The 27,516-nt window shown below is 41.1% G+C and overlaps 1 protein-coding gene across 2 annotated transcripts in view; it reads right to left on the minus strand.

The window, feature by feature from the left end:
• Positions 1–27,516, minus strand: part of CFAP61 (cilia and flagella associated protein 61) — a 241,240-nt gene that overhangs the window by 168,121 nt on the left and 45,603 nt on the right. For both annotated transcript variants that reach the window (XM_019491015.1, XM_019491016.1), the window contains 6 exons: positions 27,134–27,287; positions 19,748–19,839; positions 16,468–16,560; positions 13,057–13,244; positions 4,686–4,725; positions 1,280–1,419 (listed from right to left, as the gene is read on the minus strand). In XM_019491015.1, the coding sequence (XP_019346560.1) occupies positions 1,280–1,419; positions 4,686–4,725; positions 13,057–13,244; positions 16,468–16,560; positions 19,748–19,839; positions 27,134–27,287 (707 nt within the window). The remainder of the gene's footprint in view (positions 1–1,279; positions 1,420–4,685; positions 4,726–13,056; positions 13,245–16,467; positions 16,561–19,747; positions 19,840–27,133; positions 27,288–27,516) is intronic.

Consider the following 27,516-nt stretch of genomic DNA (forward strand, 5'->3'; position numbering starts at 1 on the left):
AGGAGAGCCAGGAAAACAGATCTCCTACTCCTGGGGTGAGTGTTCAAATCCCTAAGGCAGTGGTTGTCAACCTTTTTGGCAGGCATGCCAGAAAATAAGCACCACACCCTTCCTGAGTGCCACTCTGATCCCTTTCATCTACCCAATCTGCTGCTCTGCTTTCTACTCCCTGCCCTGTGCTCCTTACCTGATCTGCTCCACTTCTTTTTGCTCCTTGCTCTATCTGCCCCTGTGCTGCCTGCCATTCCCCAGTCTACCACGTGCCACTCACACAGGCTGCCCATGCCACTTGTGGTATCCGTGCTGCAGATTGGTCACCTCCATGCTATGGTATTATGGAGAAAATGACTAGCATGGGTCATTTAGGCATCTGTTTTCCAAAGCAGGAGTAGATCTTCTGGACTGCAAGTGAACCAAATTATCTAATGTGCAGATACTTAAGATCCTGATAGGGGCTGCAGTTCAATGAAGATGTATGCTTAGCATTTCCTATGGGCTTTCTGGATTGCACTTCAGAAATGCCAAAATCTCCTGACTAAAAGGAACCTCAGTGTCTAGCCCTGGCCCCACTGGATCACCTCCTGGAGCAAGGTAGCTAGGTCCTAGGCATTCCAATGCCTAGTAGTAGAAACCTACATAACCAAACTAGATCTGGGTCTCACCTGCTGTAAAAGAGCTGAGTTTTTCAGACAAGATTTACTTTATAGTTGCTTTCAAGTAAGCTTCCTAAACACCCGAGTTCTCTTGAATTAAATGAAGCAGAGCCTCAAGTTGTGACCATGATTCTAAATGACCAGATTTATCCGATTCCAAGATGAGTCCCCTCTTACCCCCATTTAACATGGAGAAAAAAGCCCCTTGTCTTGGAATTGAGGACAAGGTGGGGTGGGGGGTGGAGGGGGAGAGGGCAGGCAGCTGCTGCAGCCATACCCCTGGGTCTGGCCCTGGCTCCTACCCCAACCCCGCTGCTACAGGGCTGGGCTGGGACTGTGCTCTGTGCTCCAGGCTGGAGCCCACCAGTTTTGGAGCAAGGGTAGGTGGTGGTGGGAGAGGCAGGGGGGGACAGAGGCTGCAGGGGGTGAAAAGGCGAGGCTGCTTGGAGGAAGACGAGGTGCAAAGGCTGGAGGGTGCAGGCACAAGGGATGGTAACAATTTCCCATTTGTAGTGTCACTAAAGAAAGTTACAAATGATTGAATTTTAAATTAAAAGTAGCCTTTGTCTCATCTCTGTGGTACCTTTTAGTTGGAAAACTGTCTCATATAAAAGCATTGTACTAACTTGAGCAGTCCTGCCCGATGAAACACATAGAGCTCCTGGTCAAGAGTAGAGTTTCTGAAAGGAACAACTCGGACAAAATTCTGGATCAGCAGAAATTCTGGCACAAGATGAGGCACAGTGATGATGCAAAAATCTTTGTCCTGGAAAAATTTATAAAGAATACAAGTAATTAGTGATTTTAACACCTGTGAAAAAGGTTTCCACTTAGGCTTAAGATTGACTTTTGTATATGTAGAGCCACATTTAAAATTTACCCATTTTGCTGGAACCACATAAATTACCCATATTGCTCTCACTTGGTGTATAGTGCCTGTTCTTCAAGTCATGGCTGAGACATATATAGAATTTTATAAGCTATTACAAACTTCGATAACAGAAGAGAGACTTTCAGTTCAAGCTCACCATCCAGGCCTCCAAAACACCACTCTTCCCTTAGTGAGGAGAGGCTCTTACATTTTATCCTACTCTACCAACATAACACTTCCTCACTTTGCTTCATATCATCTAAATGGAAAGGATGCTGTGCAGTTGGTTAGAGATAGGTTGGGGCATTGCTGAAAGGCAGGCAGAAGTAAGGTTGTGAGGGGGAACTGGTGTATATGTCACTTTTTAGGTCCTGGTTGTTAGAGGTATAAGTTTGCTTTGCTTTACTTTAATTTTTGGCTTTCAGATAAGTAAGGTATAGGACCATGATACATAGCACTTCTGGTTAGTACTACTTGGAATCAATAGCATTTTGGACCAATGAATTTCCCAAGATTTTTCTAGAAGAAGGGGTGGCAGGGAGAGAAATATGCAAGGCTTCCTGAAATGCATTCTCTGCTACTCATCTGTCAGCTCTGCCTTCCTTCTGGGTATCTGTAACTCCTACTAGGGCTGAGGATACTAGTGAGGCTGGATGGAAGTAACTGATGAATTGTGGGGAGCACATCTACCAGCTAGAGACAACATATGGGAGTAGAAGGGAGCATACAACTCTGCACTCTACTCCCAGGTATTCTTCTGCAGTACAGGAGGACTGCAGCAGTGTAAATTATAACTACAGAGTTATGAATGATCTCTGATGGATAAGAACATCCCAAATACAGTTTTAAGAGAAATGAACTGGTTCATTTATCTCAATTGGTGCTCAATTTTCCCTTCTCCCAGTAACACAACAGAAGTTCAGTGCACATAAACCACTTTCAAATGGCTGAAACTGGTTTAAGATAAACCTGGTTGTATGTAGTACCAGACTTAATTGATTTAGGCCAAACCAGCTTATGGAACTTCTGTCACAGACCCCTTCCTGGTTCAGTTCCCCAGCATCCCAGGATGCTTTGCAGCCCTTGGCTGTGCTGTGCTGTCTGCTCCAACACAGCAAGGTTGGCCCTGCCTCTCTGGTCCCTAGCTGGAGCACTACTACTGCTCAAGCTGGCTGAGAAAGGTGTGGGGGTGGGAAACCCAGCCCCGGACCACAGCCAGGATCTGCCTAACAGGGGTGGAGCAGCCCCTCACAGGATTTTCCCCCACTTGCTGCTGGAGTTCAAGTGGTTGGGGAGCAAAAGCCTGGCAGGGGTTGCCCTCCCACAGGCAAACTCTGGCCGGAGTCTGGGGTCAAGGAGGGCCTCCCTGCCTCAGCATGTGAGTCCCATGCTGGGGTGTGGCCATGCCCCCACACTCTGCTGAAGCAGGGAGGGAGGCAGGGGTCTGGCAGGGGCTCTCTCCCCTCATAGGCAAGCCGGGCTCCTGTGTGGCTGGGGGGTGGGGAGGCGGTTAAACCTGCCTGCCCCCCTCAGCCTGCCGGTTTTCACTAACCCACAAAGACTGAATTGATTCAGCCTGTGGCTTTTTGAACGTCTGTACTTAGCTACAAAGTCTACCCAGCTCCTTCTGTAAAATGCCACTTTTCAAAATAATCTCACTTTGCACGTGGATTTTAGAGCATTTTGAAAATTAAAATTAACAGATAAATGGGAGCACCCGTATATTGGGAGCACCTGGTTCAAAGAACCCCAAATCTGTTTCACTTGTTCTTTCCCCACCCTAATGTGGCACTGCAGTATACTAGTGAGTAGAGTGACTACAGTTAAGATTGCACTAGGATTTCCATCTTAACAGGGGTGGAGAAGCACAACACAAATGCAGCCTGCAGGTTAGACTAGCCTTTTAAAATGTTTATTGTAGTACGAGTATTGCTTGATTTTTCTAAGGCATTTTGTCAAGAGAAAAATATGAGTTTCCCCAAGACTGTTTTAAAAGGCTGTGTGTCTGGAATTTTAGTGCCTGACACTTTCTTCAGACCACGTGTTACAAGAAACAACAGAATTTTGTTGGATGAAATGGATAGGTGTGATCCAGTGATTTGTATAGGGCAGGAAGAATTATTGTTGGAAGCTGCAATTGTCTACTATGTTTATTTTTCATAGTAAACAAGTTACTGGTTTGACTGGAGACAATTTTCTGGTATCTTATTAATACATATTACCTTTAATGCTGGTCTTTAGATTAGGTCTCCCTGCATTCCTGAGGTTAGCAACCCCTTTGAACATACTGATATTTATAGGAACTACAGGTTGCTTCTCTGATTCCCCTCAATGCTGGTCTGCTTTTAAAACAAGATGGCTTCTCTACCACACAAAACTTCTAGAAAAAGAGCCCCTGCAGAATGCAGGCAAAAAGCATCTGACATGCACTATATACACTTTCAAGAACCTGCCAAGGGTAGAACAAACTTTTTCTTCGGCAGTACTACTCATGTTCAATAGCCACAGCACAGTACCATGCACCACCCACCAATTAAAGACTAAGGACTGACTACAGCACTCTGGCTTACAGAGCTTCAAGCCTGTTGCGCATGCATAATTTTTCTAGTTTGTCAACTTGGCTCAAATCCATTGTAGATCCAACTTTTACTACGAGCAACTTTTTACATATTGCTTCTCAAAAAGGATAGTAGCACCAGACACCAGCTGAGATTAATTCCCAGAGGGTGACACCAGTTTGGGGCGTACTGCAGCTATAGCTTTATTTCTAGGGGCATATAGAAAAGTAAGAGGAACTGAAAAAATATTGATATGATTTTTTTTCCAGGGAGGCTGTATCTTGAGAATGTCTTGCTCAAACAGTACCAGATTTGGATAACTAGCCCTACACTAGATCCTTGTAAGCCATGGCACTTTGCAACACATAGTAAGCATGTGGATTTCATAGCATTAATAAGTATCAACTGTCAAATAATAAGTTAGGTTTTCAACATTATTTGTAAAACCTCTCAGAAATATCCTCCCTCAGCCCCCTAAAAAGTTTCACTGGGAATGGCTCTATATCTACAACTGATTTTATTTTTTACCATACCATTTTCACTAACTTTCAATGAAAAATAAAACAAAAACTTGTTTCACTTAAAGATTTTGCTTATACATACTGGGAAAAGGTTGAAAATGAAATGTAAGAAATCCATTGACCTGCAACCAAGAACAAACATCGTTACATAAACAAACAAGGTCATATCTAAGAACTACTGCATACTTCACAAGCTTTATCATTCCCTATTCATCTAGGCACTTGTTTGTACTTACTAAGAAGACATTCCTTCTAGCATGGTGTCACTCAATTGCAGAAGTGTATGCTCTACTTCAGTTGTCAGGTTCTAAAGCAGCACTAAACAACAGCAAACTCCAAGATTTTAGTTTGTAAAAAAACAAAAATAAAAACAAAAAACACCCCTTTTCATTAAGAGGAAGATAGGTGAAAAAATAAAATAAAATCAGATGTTGCTAACTGAAAAGTACCATTTAGGAAACTTTCAGAAATGTTGCCAGAATTGCATTTATTTAGAATAAACCCAATTACTGAGGTTACAAACCTCAGTCGCTGCTATGGATAAAGTTTTTTTTTTCCATGATGCAGCAAAAGAACTATAGTTTCATTGCTATGTATCCAATAGACTCTATCAAAATAATCTGAAAACTGTTCCTGAACATTCTCTTATTTTTATTTTTACCTACTCTTTTTGAATAATTCCCCTGTACTTTACTTTTCATGGGAGCAGTGAAACACAATGTTCAAGTTTAACAGGACAATACGGACCTAATAATTTTATTCTTTTTTCCTTATGTGCAAGAATATGACAGTTCTATATCCATGAACCAAAGTAATTCAGACATTTTATGCAATATTCTCTCAAAACAAACATTTATTTTAAACATGACCAGTACAGACAGCTGTTTAAGAATATTTATAAAGGCTGGAATCAGCAATAAAGCAAACATTATTCCTATATTTTCAGTACCAATAAAAATGGAAAGAATCATAAGTTTTAGTGGAGGCATTAGTAACTGTCAGGATAAATAGAAAAAAATGACACAACAGCAAACAGTGGGGCTTGGATAATGGGCAGCAATTGTTGTACGTAAACCTGTAACAGTATAATTTCCTGTTCTCCAGTGCCCAGTATCTTCTTGGCAACAGGGAGCTCAAGAATGGAGACAGAACTAGAGGAATCTAAAGAGTTATTTAATTACAGTGGATTGGTGGGTTAGCTCATTCATGTTTTTCTTCCAGGGTACTAAGAGTCCACATTCTGCTTCTAGATTTGGAGACATGGAACATCTGAAGACTCTAATGGATAGTACAAAATCTTCACTATCAAATTCCCCTTAAGGCTTAAGAGATAACTCCTCTGTAACTTTCAGCAAATTACCACTCTTGGATCTATGCACCTTCAGGCAGGGTCAGCAGGAACTCATTTAGGATAAAATTCTCAGATATCAATCCCAGTCAAGGTTATCTCCTGCCATCCCCTCACATACCTATGTTATTCCCATTGCCATGATGGTCAGTTTCTTTGACAGCAGAAAGTAAACACATACTTAAGTGAAGGAAAAATATATACATCTATAAAGATATGCACACATATACATATTTAGTAAACATACACACACAAACAACTATTTAAACTTCAAGATTTAACTCTTTGGAGAAGAGAATATGCAAGTTTAATCTTACAATAAAAGTTTTTTAAAAGATAAAGAATGACCTCTACTCCAAAGATATCCATCTTGCAGTCTAAATTGTTCCAGAGACGTCTCTAAAAAAAATTAGAGGAGACCGCAATCTGCAGTGTATAGTGATAAGCAAGGTGAACATGCTTTGAACAACAACAACAACAATGCATAGAGGGGAAAATGTCAAAGAGAAGAATACAAAGGTGAAGAAACAAATTAAAGATACATCCCCTATCAAAACAAAACTGCAAGAGGACAGAGATGTGGACATTCTTAGCTCTAAAATCAGCTTCACCCACAAAGAAAAAAATCCTAACAGTGCTGTAGCAGAATAACTATTTTGGTATAGCTATTCCAGCGTAACTGATCTGCATGGATATGCCATTTCAAAATAAAAGTGATTTTATTTTAGAGCAGTGGGGTCTGCCCTTTTTGGCAAACAACACAAATTAAGCATCATACCCTTTCCAAATGCCACTGCCATCCAGTTCCCCTGCTTTATTTGTTGCTCTGCTTTCTGTTCTCTGTGCTGAGCTCCTTAACGATCTGCTACTTTGCTTTCTGCTCCTTGCCTTATGTTACTCTGTTTTTTGCTCCATGCCCTATCTGCCTCTGTGCTGTCTGTCCCCTCCCTCATCTGCCATATAAAAAGGCTTCCTATACTATGTTCTTAATTGCTCTATTTTATTTTTTATTTCAGAACAGAATGCCTATGAAGGCAGTTAGTCCAGAACAGCTGCAGCAGGATAACTGTGCTATCAATTTCTCCTTTTGGACAAGCTCAAGTTGTGATTTCTTAATATTGAATCTAAGCAAGATTTCTTGGTAAATCTATATAAGGAAGATAATGTGGCTAATACATACAAAGAAAATTACATAGCTATTCTGCTTGGGAATACAATGGATACTTGCAGATACAGCAAATACCTTTTCAATTATGTTTAACATCAATATTCTTGCTTTTCAAGGTATGTGGCTATAGAATGCATGTTGTGGGACACTGCTCAGCCCTTTCCATACAGGCTCCCTAACTCAGGGGGCATGACACTGGTATTTCTGGTTTACATATAATTTGGTAGTCCATTAGTACTTTTGTAACAAAGCTGCCTTATGGGACACCGAAAGTACCTCATAGTTTTCAGAACAAATAGGATTGCCACCCAGCCAGACAATATACTTTCACCTGCTGTTCTTCAAAAGGAATAAGATTTAGCTGCTCAAAGTTATTTGGGCCTTCTGTACCTATTTAGATGGAAATCAATAGAAATTAAACACCTAAACACCTTTGTGGATCAGGACCCAAATGCCTTGAGTGCCTAACTTCTCTCGGTGGGCTTCTCATTCCACACAAGATTCATCATTGGTTAGTTCAGTTGGTACTGGAGGAATTTTGAAATCTATTCCTAATTACAGTCTGTTCCTGGACTGTCTAGAAGTCACTGAAGCTCAGATATTGTCAGTTGCCCAGGGCCTACAGAGGCTGTCTCATGGAAATGTGCTGCAGGTACTTCAAACTTTGCAATCTGTAACTTCACCTCTGTTGGTTCCTACTGCCTCTGGCAAATTCTCTGTCAGATCCACTATGAAAGAGATCTTGTTCTGGAGAAAATGTATCTAGGAAAGTTTCTGTATACTATAATCTTCTCTGGAGAATAAAGTGTTTGGATAGTTTACTGTAAGCCTCAAGGCTCATCCACATTAGGAAATGTACTGGCATAACTATCATGGTATAATTATTCCTTGATAGTTATATCAATACAAGTCCCTGTGTGTATGCTCTTGTTATTCTGTTCACCTAGCAAGTTAAACTGATATTATAATGAGATAATTATACTAGTAAATTATCCTCTATAGATAAGCTCCAGTGAATAAAGTACTGTAATGTAATAAGCAATTGATCTTTGAAGCCTTCTCAGGGTGTTTTTTTTGAGCAGCAAATCATCAGGATCAGGAGCCTCATATAAAGGAAAGAGGAAAATTCTGTGCTTAAAATATGGTTTATGGTCAGGGGAATAAGTTTAGAACTACATACTCCCCACAATGCACAATGGAATGGCCATGAGATTAGTGTGAGGTCCTGCTAAGGATCTATGGGAGAATACTGCTTATATGTAGAAGTTGAACATTTTATTATTAGTTCCCTGCTCAGTTTCATTCATCAGTAAGAAACCTTGTTCATTTTTGGTTCACTGCTATTCCTGACCTTTGTGTCACACCCTCTATTTTCCTTCCATTTCTCTGACTTCAAGAGTCTCCTGTACTTCTCTCCCTACAGCAAATCTTTATTTCCATTTTCTTTCTCCATATGTGTGCGCTTTATTTACACTGCTTATCTACATTTACCCACTAATATGATCAGTGATCAAATAATTTTGGCACAGACAGTCACTGGACGATAAGGCTGACACTCCAATCAGATTAAAAGAGGGAGCTTATTCCTCTGGCCTACGTTATCAAACTGCCTGTAGACCCAGGTAAACATCAATGGCATGCCCAGTTTACATTTAGAAGAGGCCTATCTACAGTCACCACAGAGAAATTTAGATTTTTTTTAAATAAAAATTTAGATTTGAGAAGATTTCAACAGGATCATAGGAAAGTAGAACTGGAAGGGACCTCACAAGGTCATCTAATCCAGCCTCTGCTCACGCCAGGATCATTCCTGACTAAACTGGCCAAGTCAAGTGTCTGTCCGACCTAGTCTTGAAAACTTCCAAAGAGGGAGATTCCACAGTTTCTCTAGGTAGCCTGTTCCATTGCTTGACCCCATTCATATTCAGAAAGTTCCTTCTAATCTCCAACCTAAATTTCCCCTGCTGAAGCTTGAGGCCATGCCTCCTAGTCTTGTCCCCTATGGTCACAAAGAAAGAATATCAATTTCTGTAAGAATGGTGATAAATACTTTCTCCTGATGTCATTATATAAAGAACATTCTAAAGCATAAGGGATAGTGTCTTCCAGCCAGGTAACATCTTTTAGCCCTTGGAATGGAAAGTCTACGTCCAGGCAAAACAGCTATAGGCATCTGTTCAGTCCTGAGTCTAGTCAAGGAGGATCACCATTTATTGTTGAGATCCAGCTGTAAATACCTTTCTCTCCCCCAGTCTAATTTCCAAAGAGTATATAAAGGGGCAATACAAGTAGCCCTGGCCACTGCAAAATCATTCTGGTTGCAAAGAAAAGACCGTCTCCATCCTGTCTATAAGTGCTTGTCAGGTATTTGAAGACATCAAATCCTCCCTCAATAATCTGTTCTCCAGACTAAGTAACACCAGAGCTTTCAGCCTTTCCTTGTAAGTTTTGTTTCCAAGACCCTTTATCATTTTTGCTGCTCTGTGCTGGACTCTTTTCAAACTGGCCACATCCTTCTTGAAGTCTGGGGCCCCAAACTGGACTCAGTATTCCAAGTGAGGCCTCACAAGCGTCTCTCAATGTGCAAGTGACACTGTCAATACAACTCAGTATGCTGTTGGCTTTTTTTTTTTTTTGCAACAGAGCATGCTGTTGGCTCATATTCAGATTATGATCTACTATAAGCCCCAGGTCCTTCTCTACAGTACTGCAGCCTGCAATCATTCCCTAGTCATTATTTGTGCATGATGTTATTCTGTCCTAAGTGCAGAACTTGTCCTTGTTTAATCTCAACAGACTGATTGAGGACCATTTCTCCAGTGTATCTAGGTCAATCATGATCCTAGCCCTACCCTTTAGAGAATCTGCAACTCCACCCAACTTGGTGTCATCCACAAATTTGCTAAACATGCACTCAATCCTACTGTCCAAGTCGTTAATTAAGATAGTAAACAGTTACAAAGGACAGACCCCTGGGGAACCCCACTTGATACCTTCTACCAACTAGCATTGAGATATTGATGATTACTCATTGACTATGATGATCCAACCAGTTATGTATCCATCGTACACTACTTTCATTTAGACCAGAGGTTCCCTAACCTTTTCTTATTGTGTACCTCTTTCCAGATTTATCAGCTGCCCATGTACCCCTACCAGCATACATTTTATATTTTAACACCTTAAATGCCAAATCTTATTATAATGAAAATTCAATCCGCCATTACACAATTTCTCCACATATCCCCTAGAGATGTCTTGTATACCCCCAGGGGTAAGCATATCACATTTTGGGAACCCCTGCTCTAGACTGTATTTCCTTAGCTTGTTAATGAGATTGTCTTAAAAGAGACAAAGTCAAAAGCCAAAGTATGTCAATCCATTACTCTCCCTGATCTGCAGAGCCTGTCATCTTATCACAGAAGGCAATCAATTTGTTTCGGAATGACTTGCTCTTGATGAATCTATACTGGCTGTTCCTTGTCACCTTGTTCTTCTCTAGATGCTTCAAAATAGATTCCTGGAAGACCTGCTCCACGATCTTTCCAGGTATGGAAGTCAGACTGACAGGTCTGTAGCTCCCCAGATCCTCCTCCTCATGCTTCATGAAGTTGGATGTCATATTTGACTTGTTCCAGGCATGTGGGACCTGACCTGGAGGATAGTTAAAGACTACGTGGAGGATCCTGATTGGAGTTCTCAAAGAGGATAGCTACTGGCTCTAAAATTAATCTCAGCTAATTCCTTTAGCATCCTAGCGTGCATCCTATCTGGCCCTACCGACTTGAAAGCTTCTAGCTTCTTGAAATAATTCCTAACCTGTTCTACTACTCTAGGCTGTTTGTACTTCCTTATGTTGGTTCTCAACTGCACTCATCATCTGATTGTTGCTCCTATTTGTGAAGACTGAAGTAAAAAAGGGATTCAATACTTCAGCCTTAAATACTTTGGGTCATGGGAGCCATACAAAAGCATTGTTCAAGCTGTATCTGTAGTCTATATGTTTGATACCTTTGATCTAAATAAAAAAGGACATTCATTCTCATACTTTAAAATAAATGGTCACTGCACCACCCCAATAGGTAATATGTGGTCTCAGCATTGGTGAGACCGCAGCTGGGGTACCACATCCAGCTCTGGGCACCACACTTCAACAAGGACATGGACAACCTTGAGAGAGTCCAAATAAGAACCAATCATATGATCAGGGTCTTACATGGCAAGCCATATGAGGACAAGCTGAACAATCTGGGACTCTTCAGCCTGGAGAAAAGAAGGCTGAGAGAGGACCTACTAGCAGCTTACCGCTACACTAGGGGAGTACATCAAGGGCTTGGTGAGCAATTGTTCACCAGGGCACACGATGGGAAACGAGGAGTAATGGCCACTAACTCCTGGAAGACCAATTCAGGTGCAACATTAGGAAAAACTCCTTCACAGTCAGGGTGTCCAGACTGTGGAATAAGCTCCCACCAGAGGTGGTGCAATCGCTGGAAATTATCAAGAGGAGACTAGACAATCACCTTGCTGGAGTCACCTGACCCCCAGTTATCTTTCCTGCTTGGTGCAGGGGACTGAACCCGATGATCTTCCAAGGTCCTTTCTGGCCTTACAATCTATGAATCTATGTTGTATTGCTGCTGCTATTCTCATAAGAAATTTTAAATACATTCTGTGCTTGAGATGTATCCTTATGTAAATGATGACAAAGTCCTGGGCACATAGTCTCCTATTTTGGTTGGTGTTACTGTATCCAGACACAATTTAGAATTTAATTTTTCTATAGGAAATTCAAAGCATCTGAGATCCTGGATAGGCCTGTGCCCTTCTCTTTTTCTTAATATTGAGAAGTATTTACACATAAGAACATGAGGGATGCCATAATGGATCAGACCAGAGTTTCATCTAGCTCAGAATCCTGTATCTCACAGAGACCAAGTGGATGCTAAGGAAATGAGTAATTAAACAGGGCCCATCCAGACTGATCTGCTCTCACCCTTCTTCCTTTACAGCTTCCAGGATTTAGAGACCCAGGAAGTCCAAATTTGGAACTTGCACCTGTTGTGTTGTTTAGTATCCACTGATGGACCTATCCTATGTAAATCTGTCTAAATCTCTTTTGAACCTGATTAAATTGTCAGCTTCTGCATCTTATGGCAATGAATTCCACAAGTTACAATTTCAGACCTTTCCTCTTTTACCTGGTAGCAGGGGGCTCAATAACATTTCTACTCAGAATAATCATTTCTAACACGGCTTTTTCTAATATGGGGATATATTGGTGCATTTCCAAGGAGCTGTGAGAAATACAAAGGAATTTCTTGGAAGCAAATTTGCATCCCTCCTGTACAGCACTAAGGCCTGTAAAGTCTAAGGTAATGAGGTGCTACCTTTCAAGGTTAAAGACACATCCAACCAGGATAGCCCTCTGGGGTAGATACTAATAAGTTGACAGAATACTTGAAAAACCTAGAGAATAAGAATGGAAGCAAGAATATCTATTGTCAGGGCAGTAAAAAAAAAAAGCCCAACTCCCCACTTTCTATTTAACTAGCAACAGTGACAAAAACCTAACATCTGGTACTCTTCATGTTAACCCATGGTTAACTTTTAGAATGAGTGTTCCTTTACTGCAGATATGCAAGGTTTTTTTTCCCCAGAGATTCAATTAGTATTTTCCCAAGAAGGGCAGCTGCTGTTACTGCAGCCTGGTAAACACTATATGGCCCAGGGCATACCATCAAAAATAACCTTTGGACAATTTCAGGTAGAAGGTAAAAGATTTTTTAAAAATATGAGTGAATGCATACAAGAGGTTAGGTGGAAACTAATTCAAGCTTAATTTTAGTAGAACCTGTCATACCTAAGACCTAATAGAGTGTTACAGTAAGTTGTTACTGAAAACTGAAAACCAAATTCCTATATATCTGTACTTGCCTTGCTTCATGTTTCTCATCAATACAAAACAGCTGAATGCAGAAGGCAGATACAGCTCCTCTGTACACAGGATGAAAGGCATCTTCCTCATCAGTCTCCAGGGTAGGTATCCCAGTGGTTTTAAAATCTGTGCCTGTGACATCACCTAAGGGCAATTCAGCATTGGAAACAATGTTTGTTCCATCCTTCTGTAGCAAGAAGAGACAAGGGACCCAAATAACATCAGATTTCACTTTTTGTTGAATGAGACTTGTTGCATCATTCTTGTTACATCATTCTATACAGAAAAGAAGGGCTTTTGACAAAGAAAGAAGTTAAAGCAGGGCAGGGGGAATGCAGGTTTATAAAACAGTTAATGCCTGTTGTAAAAGGTTTTAAGCACTTTTAAAAGAAACAAATATATTTAGAAACTAATAATTCTCATTAGAATGCCTATATGAGGCAATAATACATATTTAGATTTAGAAAATATTTTAATGTAAAGATTTTGTTCTTATCCATATTAAAAAGACAAACAGAAATCTGTACTGCTATATTTAAATGTTAGAACAATGAAGAGAATATTGTATTAGAAATAAATGACTGTGATACTTGAAGAAAAACAGCACAGTTTTGATACTATACTGAAGAGAAGAATAAAAGTACTATAACTGTTTACAATTCCATGAGGCAAATTCTCTACTAACACACACCCCATCCAAATCAGGGCATGAATCAAATTTGGCATACTATTTGTACAAATTCCATTTCACTAACAGAAATACCATTTTTTTATCTAAGAGTATTTGTACTATATTCACTGCCGCTTCAGGAAAAGAAAAGACTAAGAAAAATTCTCCTTTCAGGCCTGCATCAGGGAGTTAAACTTTAGTTCACTATTTATAATTTGTATTATCATAGTGCCTACAAGTCCTACTCATGGACCAGAAGGACCACACTATATAAAATGCTGTGGAACAAAAGAGAGACAAAACTCCTGCCTCAGTAGTACTTTCCCTGAGTACCAATTCAAATCCAATGGTCTGCTGCAGGGGCAGCCAAGTCATTTGGCCCTGTGAGTTGGATCTGGGCTGCAAAGCTTCTTGCTAACTGGATGACCCACCTCTGATGGTGACTTGTCAGTGTGGATGCAGGAGCCACTGCGATGACATGGCTCCAGAACCTGGAGATTAATACCACTGTTGCTTGCTTTGACAGGGGACCGTCTCAAGGCCAGTTACAATATTGGCATGCCCAGTTGTCTAGGACAGTCCACCCACCTGACTCTCCTGCCACGCCTTTGATGTAATTGAATTGATGTTTCTAGGTGGGAAGCTGCCCATTTTTAATGCCCTGATGCCAAAGGCAATATACACAGCTCTGACCTCCCCTTTACCATGTCCCATGCCTTGCAGATGGCATCACTATAAGCTCCAGCCCCACACTGGGCCCCACAATATTCCCGGCTGACATTTAGACCCCAACCCAGATCCCTCCTACTGAGGCAGCCTAACCTCCACCATCATTCAGGGCTGCAAACTCCCTACACCTGTTTCACTCTTAGCAGTAGCCCCCTATAGGACCTTTGGCCTCACAGGCCCTGTCCTCACCTCTAAGCCAGTTGGGATTCTAGGCAACTGGCTTTGGCTGTTCCTCGCAGTGGGTGCTTTTGCCTTTCAACCATCCTGGTCCTGGCCCCAGCACAGGCCAGGGTTTTCTGGCTAGGTTCTTGAGCAGCTGGCCCTCTCTCCCATATGGGTTCACCTTCTCAGGCCCCTCCACACATTGCCCTCACTCTGTGGGCCTTGGCTCTGTGCTGTTCTGTTGGGGTGTGCTTCCCTAGCCTTTCCCCTCCACGGGGTCACCCACAAGGCAATGGGGGCTGAGGCTTTCCAGCACCCCATACTCGCCTTTCACTGAGGAGGCACAGGTGTGGTATTTCCTGGGGACTGCCCTGCTACAGGGAGCCCCGCCATACCATCCAACCCCAGCAGGCTGTAGTTTCAGGTCATGCCCTAGGACCAGTTTTCATACCTTCCTGGTCTCTCACAAAGCCCCTGTGCATACAGCTCCTCTCTAGGCTTATCCTGAGCTCTCCTCTCAGCAGACCACAGGCACTCAGCCCCCTTCCCAAGGTGCTGGACCCCAAACTGGGTCCCCAGGAACCACCTCCATCCCCATAATTCCTACCCTGACCTCTAGTTGTTTTGGGAGGCTGGGAGATGTTCACCCTTCAGCTCCCCAGTTGCAACTGCAGGCCTCCTGGCTGTCATGTGACCACCTGATTGGGTTGGCTCCTACCTGCAGGCTGCCTCACAGCCTGCTCAAGTCCTTAAAGTGGCAAGCACCCAAAGGTGCACTGCCACACTTGCCCTTCCTTTTCTCCTGATGCTGACTTTAGTTCCTAAAAGCAATGGAAGACCTGGATTTCCTCCCACTGAGTTCCGTAGCTGTGCCAGCACAACAGCTCTGGCAGCTGCACCAACAAGCCCTGCAGGCTGCAACTCAACCCCTCCAGATCTACAAGCAGGCTAACAGTTAGACAACCCTGGTCTACTAAATTCAACTTCTACTTAGCAGTGAAAGGACAGTCCTAGGACATTCTGTATTTCATTTATAATTAAAAAGCAAACAACAAAATGTACTTTTTGAAAACTGATCTCTTATAAGCTAAAAGGTTGAATAAATTTATACAAAAATCATGCATTATGAAACAGTAAAAGCAAATCTCACAGCATTGATACTGTTGGGAAACAGCCAATTATTCAGTTTCTTTGAAATTCACTGATCATTCTGAATGAAAGCAGCAATGCCTCCTCCCATAAAAGCCCAAGTAAATAGGATCTGGTTGGGAAAAGAAACAGGTGCTTTGGGAGAATGGGGAGGAGGAAACACAGAATCCACTGCTCACCAGGCAGAGAGTAGAATGCAATGCAGAGGTTGCCGACTACAGGGGTTGTATGACTATGGCTGCCCCAGATCCAGTCAGGCCCCATAGGATTCTCCTCATGTTGGCTTATTCTGGGCCAGTGAGAGATGACTTTTCTGTGATGCAGGGGCACAGCTGCATGGAAAGCATTATTGCCAGCCTCAAACATTCAGGAGTTTGGCTTAAAATCATCAGGATTTTAACAATAACCTTGGCTCCCTATTTGATGTCTGGTTCCTTTTTTTCTGCATTTAGGGCACACCATTTCAATCTTTCCTCTGAAATTTACTTTTAAAAATTAATTCTGAGATTCTGTTGTGATAATATGGTACTGGGGGTTGAGACTTAAAAAAAATTTAAAAAAAGGAACAAACCATCAAATACTGGGCAAGTTGACCAAAATGGGAAAGTCTTCAGCAGGTCCATACCACAAGATTAACATCATTAAGAAATGCACAAAGGACAAGTATTTTGCAAACTACTCTACTGCACACTGAGCTCACCTCTGACACATTAGTTTGAACACTTCCAATTGGAGATGGTGTCGCAACAGTATCCAAGGCTTGGGGAGGCACATCTTCAGTTTTGGCATCAATCTGTAGAATGTGTGATTAGTAATAGACAAATGAACATTCATGATCCCACTGTCATGCTTTTTTCCCCTCTGGATCTTAAAAAAATTACTAATAGGCTGTAAACAGACATTTCATTTGACCTCGGACTGATTATATTGGGGTCTGACCCAGACCAAATAGGAGTGACATAGTCATTTTTGTAGCTCATTCTTCAAAGCTGCACTGTTGCTCCTTCACCACTAGGTGGCCAGACAACATACGCAGCCTGACAGTCTTGTCTCTGGAATAAGCCGCAATAACCTTACAGAGGTACAACAGGGTGTCCCAGGAAAAACTGTTAGTACGTTTTACCTTAAAGAGCATGAAGTACATCCAGATTTGCAACAATGTGTTGCACAAATCGTCCACTTCATCCTCACCCACAACTCCACTTTCAACAGTCGTCATTTCCTCCAAACCATGGACATAGCTATGGACACAAAGACAGCCCCTCAATATGCCAACTTTTTCATGAGCCACCTGGAGAAAACATTTCTAGAAAAATGCACCTTCAACCTGGCAGTGTATCTGTGCTACACAGATGATATTTTCATTACCTGGACTCACTGACTTCCACCACTGGTTTAACAACTACTACCACTTGACCAAACTTTCTCTGGAATACACCCTACATTAACATCACCTTTTTAGATACCATAAAATCCATATTCAGGATGGGACCCTACAAAACTACTATACGTAGAAAACAGACCACCATTCTTATATCCACAAGACCAGCAATCATCCCAAACACACCAAAAAAGCCCTGTAATCTACAGTCAGGCCCTCAAACACCACCACAGCTGCTTCAAAGAGAACACCTGGCCAACCTAAAATCTGCCTTTATATAACAAGAACACTTCAAAAGAGAAGTAGACCATGCATTTTAAAGAGCTATCCAAATGTGCACAGTAACTTACTAGAGTAGAAAAAGAAACCTACTACAATACAAAAAGAAATGCCCCTGTAAACCACACAGCCCTGATGGTTGCCTACCATCCCACCTGAACTGATCAGAAGGGTCATCAAACAACTACAGTTTATACTCTACAAAGATAAAATCCAGCCCCTCCATTCCTGGCTTTCAAACAAACCCCTAACCTTGCAAAGTCTCCACTGCCACTACTATTAACATGCCCCCATGACAAAACCATGAGAATCCATGGTTCCTACACATGCCTTTCCCAAAATACAATACACCTGGTCCAATGTATGAGCTGCCCTCCTAGTAACTACATGGTTAAACTAAACTGTAACTATGCATCAGAATGAAATCTTACAGAAAAAAAAATATAAAAGGACAGAGACACGCATACAACATTAGGAGCACAGTTCTCACAGAACAGCCACTCTCTCTCTGACCTTGTTATCTTTGTTCTCAAGAGAAATCTACCTGACACCTTTAAAAGGAAAGCTTGGGAACAAAAATTCATAAACTGGCGGGACACCAAGAATCAAGGACTAAACATTGATATCAGTTTTATGGCACATGATAATTTCCCTGACTCCTGAATTCTTTCCGCACACAAGAGGTGAGAATGTCCTTTTTGATAACTGTTGATCTCCCAGTTATCAGCTTCTTTTCTTCTGCTAATTATCTTTGCTACTCCTGGGGATTTCTCTCACCCCCTCCTACAACTGTTCCTTACTGTGCTCTTTGGTTTGGTCTGGTTCTCTCTGATTGGGAGAGGTCCTGGATGACTGGAAAAGGGCAAATATAGTGCCCATCTTTAAGAAGGGGAAGGATGATCTGGGGAACTACAGACCAGTCAGCCTCACCTCAGTCCCTAGAAACATCGTGGAACAGGTCCTTAGTGAATCCATTTCTAAGCACTGGGAGGAGAAGAAGGTGATTCGGAGCAGTCAGCATGGATTCACCAAGGGCAAGTCATGCCTGACCAACATGACTGCCTTCTATGATGAGATGACTGGTGCTATGGATGTAGGGAGAGCAGTGGACATGATATACCTTGACTTTAAAAGCAAGGTTTTTGATACGGACTCCCATAACATTCTTGCAAACAAGCTAAGGAAGCATAGGTTAGATGAATGCACTGTAAGGTGGATAGAAAACTGCCTGGACTGTCGTGATCCACCCCTGTCAGAGCCCTAACACCTAGGACACAGGACATGAAGGTTTAAGTCCCTGCTCCAATTAATATTTATTGGTATACCAAGTGGAAGAGTTCCAACTTCTCTGAAGCAGAACATGAAGATTCTTGAAATCTTGGGATAACTTTCACAGAACAAGAAAAACATCTATTGCCCAGGTTTTCTTGTCTTATGACAACCCAAAGCCAGGAATTTCCAAATAATCTTGCTTGTATTTCCCTGTAAAAGCTTGTAAGTCATTCAAAACCTCCCACTGCCTTTCTGCACAGGTGAGTAGGTAATCCTTTAGGGTAATGCGAAAAGACTGGAAATCAGAGGCAATCTATTATTCTGACCTCTTTGAAAGTACAGGAGAAACTGGGCATTAGAGCAGTCTGCAGAAGTAATTAAGCATTTAACCAGGTCTGCTGGGCACTACCAAGTACCTTAGTTAGTTAGAATAATCTATGTGCTGAAAATGCCGCAGTATTTGAATCAGGTTCCTGGTTTATCTTAAAGTAAAATCTTGGTATCACCATAATATACTAATTCTCAGATGAATTATTATGGACTTCATAATGATAGGCAAGATCCTTGGCTGATTTAAATTAGCATTAATATAATGGATTTTGACAGAGCTAAGCTTACTCACAACAGCTGAGAAACTGGCCCACTATTTTCAGGTTTTCTGTGCCAACTCTAAAGAAAACTGGGTTACACAGCTGTATTATTGAAGAGGCATGTATTCATATGGCATATTCAGGCTTCCTTCAAAGGCTATCAAAGCACTCTGAGATAACTATCATACTTTGCCTCTAATAGAACTGAATCCTATTTTAATCACTTCATCTTAATTAAATCTCATATTTTTAGAGCCTAAAACAAACTCTGGATGAGAGGACAGAGAAAGAATATAATGAGACCAAGCATGGATGGCACATAGCTTTTAGCTAAGCCATAAAAATTCCCGATTTATTTCCTTAACACTTAAATAAAATAATAGAGCATATTTGTTAACACAATTCAATAGTTATGGCATTTCTTTAAATATCCAGGGAAGTATATTCAATATCATTACCTGAATATCCATATCATGAGCACTAATACATTCAGAGCTTTGAGAGAAAACAGATTCTGCTCGTTGACTTGTTTGGCTGCTTTTATCTTTATCTAAATAATAAAAAGAATTAATGCATCAAACGGAGGTATGAATTGGAGATATATCACAGCAGTGCCTAAAGTATAAATTGAAGTAGAACACCTTTATTAAGACGTTTCTTATGACCATGGCTAAACATTCATCATATCTGATTATTTACTGTGAAGATACCTTTGTAGAAGTGACTTTAAAAGAGGATTTGAATGAAGGATAATCTGGACGGAATTCTTAACATGTTCAGATTTAAAACATTTTGACTCCATCTGAAGGGGTCATGTGGTAAGAATACTGATGGGATATTATACGACCCTCTTGGTAGACAGCATCAATCTCTGTTTCTCATATGCTCCGTGACATTAGGTAAGTCACTTTACCTACCCCTGTCAGTTTCTCCACCTTTAATATGGGAATAATACTTTTGTACTTCATGGGGCTGGTGTGAAGCATACTTCAGTGAGGGCTGTGAGACTAGATGGTAAGTACTAAAGAAAAATACATTATTATGATTATTATCTATAAAATGAAAATATTTAATTTCCTGTTTCACAGGTAGTCTTGAGACATTTTATTAAAGTTTGCACTTCAGGATCCTCTGAGTAAAATATAATTTATATAATACCTAGAATGGGGAGAGGATGAACAGTGACTGAAAAACTGACTGACAAATATGATGTAGTCCTGAAAATTCTAAATGAGGATACTAGTCATAAAATCCTTAAAAAATGGGCAAGAAGGTACTTCAAGAGATAAATCTAGTCCTAACCCTGTCCTAGGCCTGGACACCTGCCTCTTATGGTCAGAATGATCCATTCTTTCTTGCAATTCAAGGGTGAGTAGTTTTTCCTATAAACTGGCTACTCCCTTTGCTACAGTTTATGTTACATGCACTACTAAACAGAACAAACAGAAGAACTAAAAATAACAAAAAGAAGAGACTTTCCTTTGTTTCGTTTCCATGCATTCCTACAACTTTTATTACAGTTAAGTTTGGACATTAAAGGGCAGATTGTATGGGAGCTCCTAGGTGCTAATTAATTTGCATTTCTGGCTGTCTTAATTTGACTGGCATTATAAAAGAAGCCTCCCCTACCTTGCCACCTACCTATCTTCTTCAATAAAACTGGTGTCTATTGAGAGATTGAAGTTGGTGCCTGCCTTGCAGGGGGAGAGGGGCGGCGGTTCACATGAGACACGTCCCAGGATCCTTCAAACAACTGCTGCAGTTCCTTTGAAGAGCTGCAGGATCTGCATGTGGATTTGGGACACATCTTACCCCCAAAGGATCTTCCAGCTGGGCAGTGGGTTTCAGCATCCTAGTCTGAGCCATGGCCAGGGCTACCTCTGATTTTCAGTACAATCCAGGGAACTTCTCCATTGAATACTGAGGTAACTAGCCGTGTCAGCTACTTATAAAGGATCTTTGCTGTGTTTTAAACTAAAAAGATTGATACTCACTGGCGCTAATGAACATCCATTATGACAGAGGACAGAGATACATTTTTAAAAAAGGTTTTAAACATTAACATGTAAAACAGGGAAGAAAGGGCTCCACAGATAAGATAGGAAAGTACAGCACACAATCAAATTAGCTGAAATCAAATTTCAGCTCTGCACAGCATTGATTATACTCAGTAATATTAATGATGGGATTCTGCATTAATCAGTTGCTTCCTTTCCTTTTTCATGTCCTTGTGACAAGGTATTTAGCAGACTTCACAGATTCGCTAGAATCTGACAGGGTACTGTGGCCTTGACCTTGCAACCTCCAGGCTGTCAACCATGTGCCTTAGCGCCTGCACCACCCCAACCCCCCACTCAATTGCTGAAAGGTTATCAATACTCTGGAACCAAAACTTACAACCAAAGCAATAACTATATTCCCTTAAAGTCTATAGAGAGGGTATTCAGAACACAGTTATTTTATGAGGCAATGTAAAGTGAGTTATTCTTCAGATAATATGAAATCCTGCTACAATGATCAAAATTATATTTACTATTAATTACAGAAACAAAATGATCACAAACATTCACTTACTAGAGCTCATGTAGGAGAGCAACATTTAAATGCTGACAGCCTCAATTAATCAAAACCTCCAAAAATCTCAACAATAAAGAAGTAGGATGACTTTATGTAAATGACTTAATATAGTTTCACTATTTATCCTAACTCCTTAAAATGTCACCTTTCAAATTCTACAGACCCATTTGTAGATTTTTTTATATTAAAATGAAGTCTCAGGAAAGAAAATTTAATTAACAAAACTCTTTGCACTAAGGAAAAAGTATCGTTTCTAGAGAAAATATTCCAAAACAATGAATTATGGATGTGATGATATTTGTGTTGGGGAGAATGAGAGCAAACCTGAGGAATGAGAACCTCAAAAAACAAACAAACAAAACCAACAAAATATGACTGTTATGCTTTGTCTCAGGAAACGTAGCTAAATACGTTTACAGTCTCTTATGTCAATAGACCTGGGACAGTTGTGGGCTCTCTCACTTAAAAATGTATTCCATGGATTAAAATAAATTAGCGAAGAATATTTCTACAAATCTATAATCACTGTCAGAAGAAAAAAATGCTGATGCAATGTGCAGGTTGAACAAAAACGTGCAGACTATAATATGTGGTTTCTCCAGGGGTATCACAGATGGGCGACTTCACAGAAATGATCAAATGTTGTCCTGATTAATCCAACAATGTCTCTCATTATAAACAGGCTTGCAGGTGTCAGAAGTTAATTAATACAAGCCTCCAGTTTCCATATAAATATTGATATGTTGTTTCTGACTTCATAGTAAAACTGAACACTAATGGCTCTCCATCCAGCACAATCAAACATGGTTGCATCACTGCTATGTGTACACATACCATAGACATGTGGTCTGAAGAATATAAACTATAGTTATTATAGGTGATGTTAGAAACTTTGACCAAAAGAAAATTAGAAGAATTCTGTGCTGCCCAGGTTAATGGCAGATATAAAAATGTCTGCAGGATCCAAAAGCCAGTTCAACACGAAGCCTGACAAAAACCTCTTGAATTATTCCTACTGTATCAGAACATTTTCTAGCTACTAATTCCTGACTCCATATAGAGTAATAACAAAATTACTGTAATTATCATGAAATCTGAGTGGTATATCAACGTTACATTAAATACAGATTTTGAATACTCTTTCATTATTGTTATTCAGTATTACATTTTGAAAGGAAAAACAATAACAACCTGTGGTCTCCACTTACAAGAGCTAAAGCATTCTAAACAGCTTGAAAATTCTCGTTATTATGGTTATTCATACAGGCACAGAGAATTCCTTCTACAACAGAACATGGCTTATATTTTAAATTCTCAGCTTTTGAATTCATAAAGCTATAATAATGGACCACATTTCTGTTGGTGTAAATTACTTAATGTAGCTACACTGATTTCACATCAGGAAATGATTTTGCCCCAAATTTTCAATACAGTGCACAAAGGCTTCATCCACAACAAGGTACTGTTCCTATAACATATACTCATCCACTTAACTATAAGCATATGAGTAGTTCTATTGGGTTTAAGCATACAGGCAAGCCCATATCATTAAAAGTTTTATCTATAGAATACCAAAATGCAACTGGTATACACAGATGCTTTGTTTATCATAAACAAGCTATGACAGGGTGATCTTTAAAGAACATTTTTGAAAACGTAATCATATAGGAAGAAGGGAAACACTTGGCTTATGACATTTTTCCTGCATTATTCTTTTTAAGAAACCAAAACTTGGAAGATCGTCTGTATAAAAAAGCACATTTTCTCACTTAAAAAAAAAAAAGGATAAGAAAGGTTCCTTTCAGTTTTTCCTACAATCCTTATGAATAAGTGGGGAAAGAGCAGCTTTATGGTGTCATGTGTTCCACTGATGTGAAACTAGATTAATTGAGAAATATTTTTATTCAAACTTTTTAGAAATGTAGCATTTTGTTCACAGTCATTTCATTCAAATAGCTGACAAAAAAACAATAGGAAGAAAAACTTGTATTAAATATTCAGCTCCAGTGCAAGTTTTGGAAAATGCACCACATAAAAGTACACATGTTCAATAAAAAGAATATGCAAAATGATAACAAATGGAGGGCACACACAGTTTTGTACCAGGTGATCAAGTAATGTTAATTCATTATGATAAATTAATTCATGAGGATGCTCATACATCAACTAATTTGGTACTAGATGATACATTAAAAAAAAATGTAAACCAGTTTTTTAAATTCTTTTTGAGGTAAGGACTTACTGGTGATAGACCAACTGCACAGCTAACTTTTAAGCATACACTACCTTTTTAAAAATTTCTGATTCAAGGACAAACCACAATCCTTTTCAAGTTGGCCACTTTGGCTATATATAAGTGTATAAACCAGGGATATCAAACACACCCCAGGGCCTGGGAGTGTTCTGAACTGTGGGGCTCTTTATAGGCTGTATCCAGAGCTGGCAGCGGGGCAAATGGCACTGACAGCACAAGCTGTGGCACAAGCAGCATTGTGTCAGCATAGTCATTCCTCACACCCTGCCACCAAAGGCCAACAGCCTGAATTCTGCAGCAGGCCCCAACCGCAAATTCCTGGATCCTCTGGGCGTCCTGTTGGTCAGAGAAAACAGCTCTGCAGGCTGGATCTGGCCGGAGGGCTGTGTGTTTGACACCTCTGGTATAAACAAGCTCTTGACACAGTTCAGCTGTTGAGTCTCCAAATTTCAATCAAATACCAAGTTCAAGTCAAGGCCTCTATCTTTATCTTTGAGGTACCCAGTGATCTGCATGTAAGATCATTAGTAGGTTTGGAATGAGGATAGTGGTCACCACTTCTACTTGCTCCTCAGGCACGATGGAGCTGTCTACCACTATGGCAGCCCTCATTTGTGTGGGAACAGACCTTTCTCAGAAATTTGTAAGGATTGGGGCTAACTTCCATGGGTCTCAGAACTCTTTGACTCATCACCACTTTCCATTCCAAGCATAAGGGCCACTCCTTTTTGACACAGTTTTCAGGAATTCAAGATAACAGGTAGCACAAAAAGCAAAAACAAACATTAACACTTACATAATTTTCCCCAGGAAGAGAAAAAGAGAAAGAGAGAAATATGTGAGAAATGCAAGTTATGTTGTGTAATGTCCTTCTGGAAGGTGCTCAGCTGCTATAATGATGAAGACTGTACAAAAACCTGAATAGAATAGCTGTCTCATGGTAAGATCTGATGTTATGTTACATTCCAAATAATTCTCTCATACAGTCTTCAGCTAACAAGAGACCTTACCATAATGCCATTGTCAATATCCATGAACATCTTAATTCAAATGCCCTGGCAGCACAGAGTTTGTCATAAACTATGAATCTTGATGATGCAGTGCTTGGACATGGAAAAATCATGCAAAAGTGCAGCAATCTCCTTCACCACCCTGAGGACATGTGGGGGTAGGGGATTATGCAGACAACTGGAGAGTTGGGAGGGTTGGGGAGGAGGACAGAGTCTTGCCTGTGCCTGCTCTCTGCACTCAAGCTGCAGCTGCTACTGCTGGGGCTGCTGCTGCATGCAGCACTATGGGCTTGGGCTCCTGGAAAACAGGCTTGCTGCATGCCAGCTACAGCAACCCAACAGCGCAGGTTCCCCAGAAGCTGCTTCTGATGCTCTATTCATTCCCCTTCCATGCCCAAATACACTATGAGGAGCAGGGCTGCATCTGCTGCAGTAAAGACACACCAGAAGGACACCATTCTGCTCACTCCCCGGGACCCCAGATCCATTAATGGGTATAGGGCTGTACCTGCCTGGCTCCACTGCCCAGGTGCTATTCCTGCTGTGGCAAAGATTCCCGGGATTAAAGGGAAGGCAGTGATTCTGGTGCCCCCTCTAAGATGGTGCTTGGGGCTGGTGCCTTGCTCTCCACCTGAGTTTCACTGTTGATGGTACCTTAGGGTGCGTGTAGACAAAATGTAGGTTTACTTCGCCCTAAATTGAAGCAGTGGGTTTTTAAAAACACTACTTTGATTTAGGGTGAAGTAAACCTCCATGTTATATACACCCATGTCTTACCTGGCTCTCTGGCAGCGGGGAGGGGAGGGTGAGCTGCTGGCAGGCAGAGCAGTCCCTGGGCTGCGGGGTGGGAAGGGAAGGGCTGGTGCTTCCTTCTGCAGCAACAGCGGTTCCCCCCAGGCAGCACCTACCTGCAGGCAGCCAGCTTGGGTGATCCTGGGGAGCACTGCAGTCGCGGAGGGAAGGACCAGGTCCCTGTACAGCTCATGCAGGCAGGCAGGCTCCGGGAGGTGAGGGGAAGATCAGGCTCACCATTTTGTTTTTTTTTCTTTGGTGGAGCCTGCCTTTCCGGGCTGCTGCCAGGCTGCCTGCACAGCCCATGAGCCGTACGGAGGCTGGTGCTTCGCTCTGCGGCTGAAGGGCAGCAAACTAAAACTCCTCGGAGGTGTTTTAGTTTGCTGCGTTCCAAAGTCACTTAAGGAGCATTATGCCGCTGAATGTGCTACAGTGGCTGGAATTAATGCGCAATATGCTGCCAACGCATGCAAACACCAACACCATTAAAGCAGTGCAAAAGCATTTAACCTGCTTTAAAGTATCATGCACACATGCCCCTCATTTCGTCTACACATGCCCTTAGAAACTGACTCTAAGTTTATGTCTTCCTGAATGTTTTGCTGCTACTCTGCTCTGCCCTCTATACACATAAGGAAGAGATAGTCCTGCCCCAAAAAATATTACAATCCACACATACAACTGTAGACAACAGAGAAAAAAACCCCAGAAGGTAGCAAAAGGTATGATGATGAGATGCCCGTCTATGTGATAAACATTTAACCTATTGCCAGTTGCAGTTAACCAGCTGCCTAACTAGTGTCAGCCACTGGAATCAGCTTCAACATGAAACATCCATCTTGGGGGCCAGTTATAGATGACCAATCGTGGACACATCTGGTGCTCTAACTCTTCAAAAACTGAGCTTAAATATTTATACAACACCCTCAATCCTGAACATCCTCCAATCTCCCAAACTGTTGTGTGCCATCTCCTCAGCAGTAAGAAGCATGTCACAACAAACAACAGCTGTCAGACCTTTCTGTAATGAGTTATACAATCATCTCTACAGCAGACACACCTATCTGTGTTTGCTGCTTGAAGCAGAAAGAGATGGACTAGATCAGCCCAACCTGTCCCAATCCAGCCCTCAGTAATGAAATATTCAGACATTAATAATAAATGTAGCCCGACTTACTCTGCACTGTGTAACATTTTTACAATATTTTCACCTGTTTCAATACTTGGCTCCTGTGGTAGTTTGAGAACATCATCAGGATGGGGTTTGCAGAGTCCATGGAAAGTCGCCAGGTCAAAACACTCGTGAAGTAACTGTATATTCACTTGAGCGCACACACTCATGAACCCTACTGCAGCACCATTATCCTGAAATATCAAAACATGATCATAGCACTCAGACTTAAATATCAGGGCAGTGAAAATAACTGATTGTTCAGTTCAGGGGCCAAACCAGAAAACAAATTACATTTGTTCTGTTTCAAACCAAGGTGAAAAACTGAAAAAAAAAGTTTCAGCAAAAATACAAATCTTTCAAATTAAAATCTTTCATTTGACCTGAAACACTGCTTTGTGTCCATTTGAGAAAATGTGTCAT

This window comes from Alligator mississippiensis, chromosome 1 (genome assembly GCF_030867095.1).
Source record: "Alligator mississippiensis isolate rAllMis1 chromosome 1, rAllMis1, whole genome shotgun sequence".
Classification (NCBI taxonomy): domain Eukaryota; kingdom Metazoa; phylum Chordata; order Crocodylia; family Alligatoridae; genus Alligator; species Alligator mississippiensis.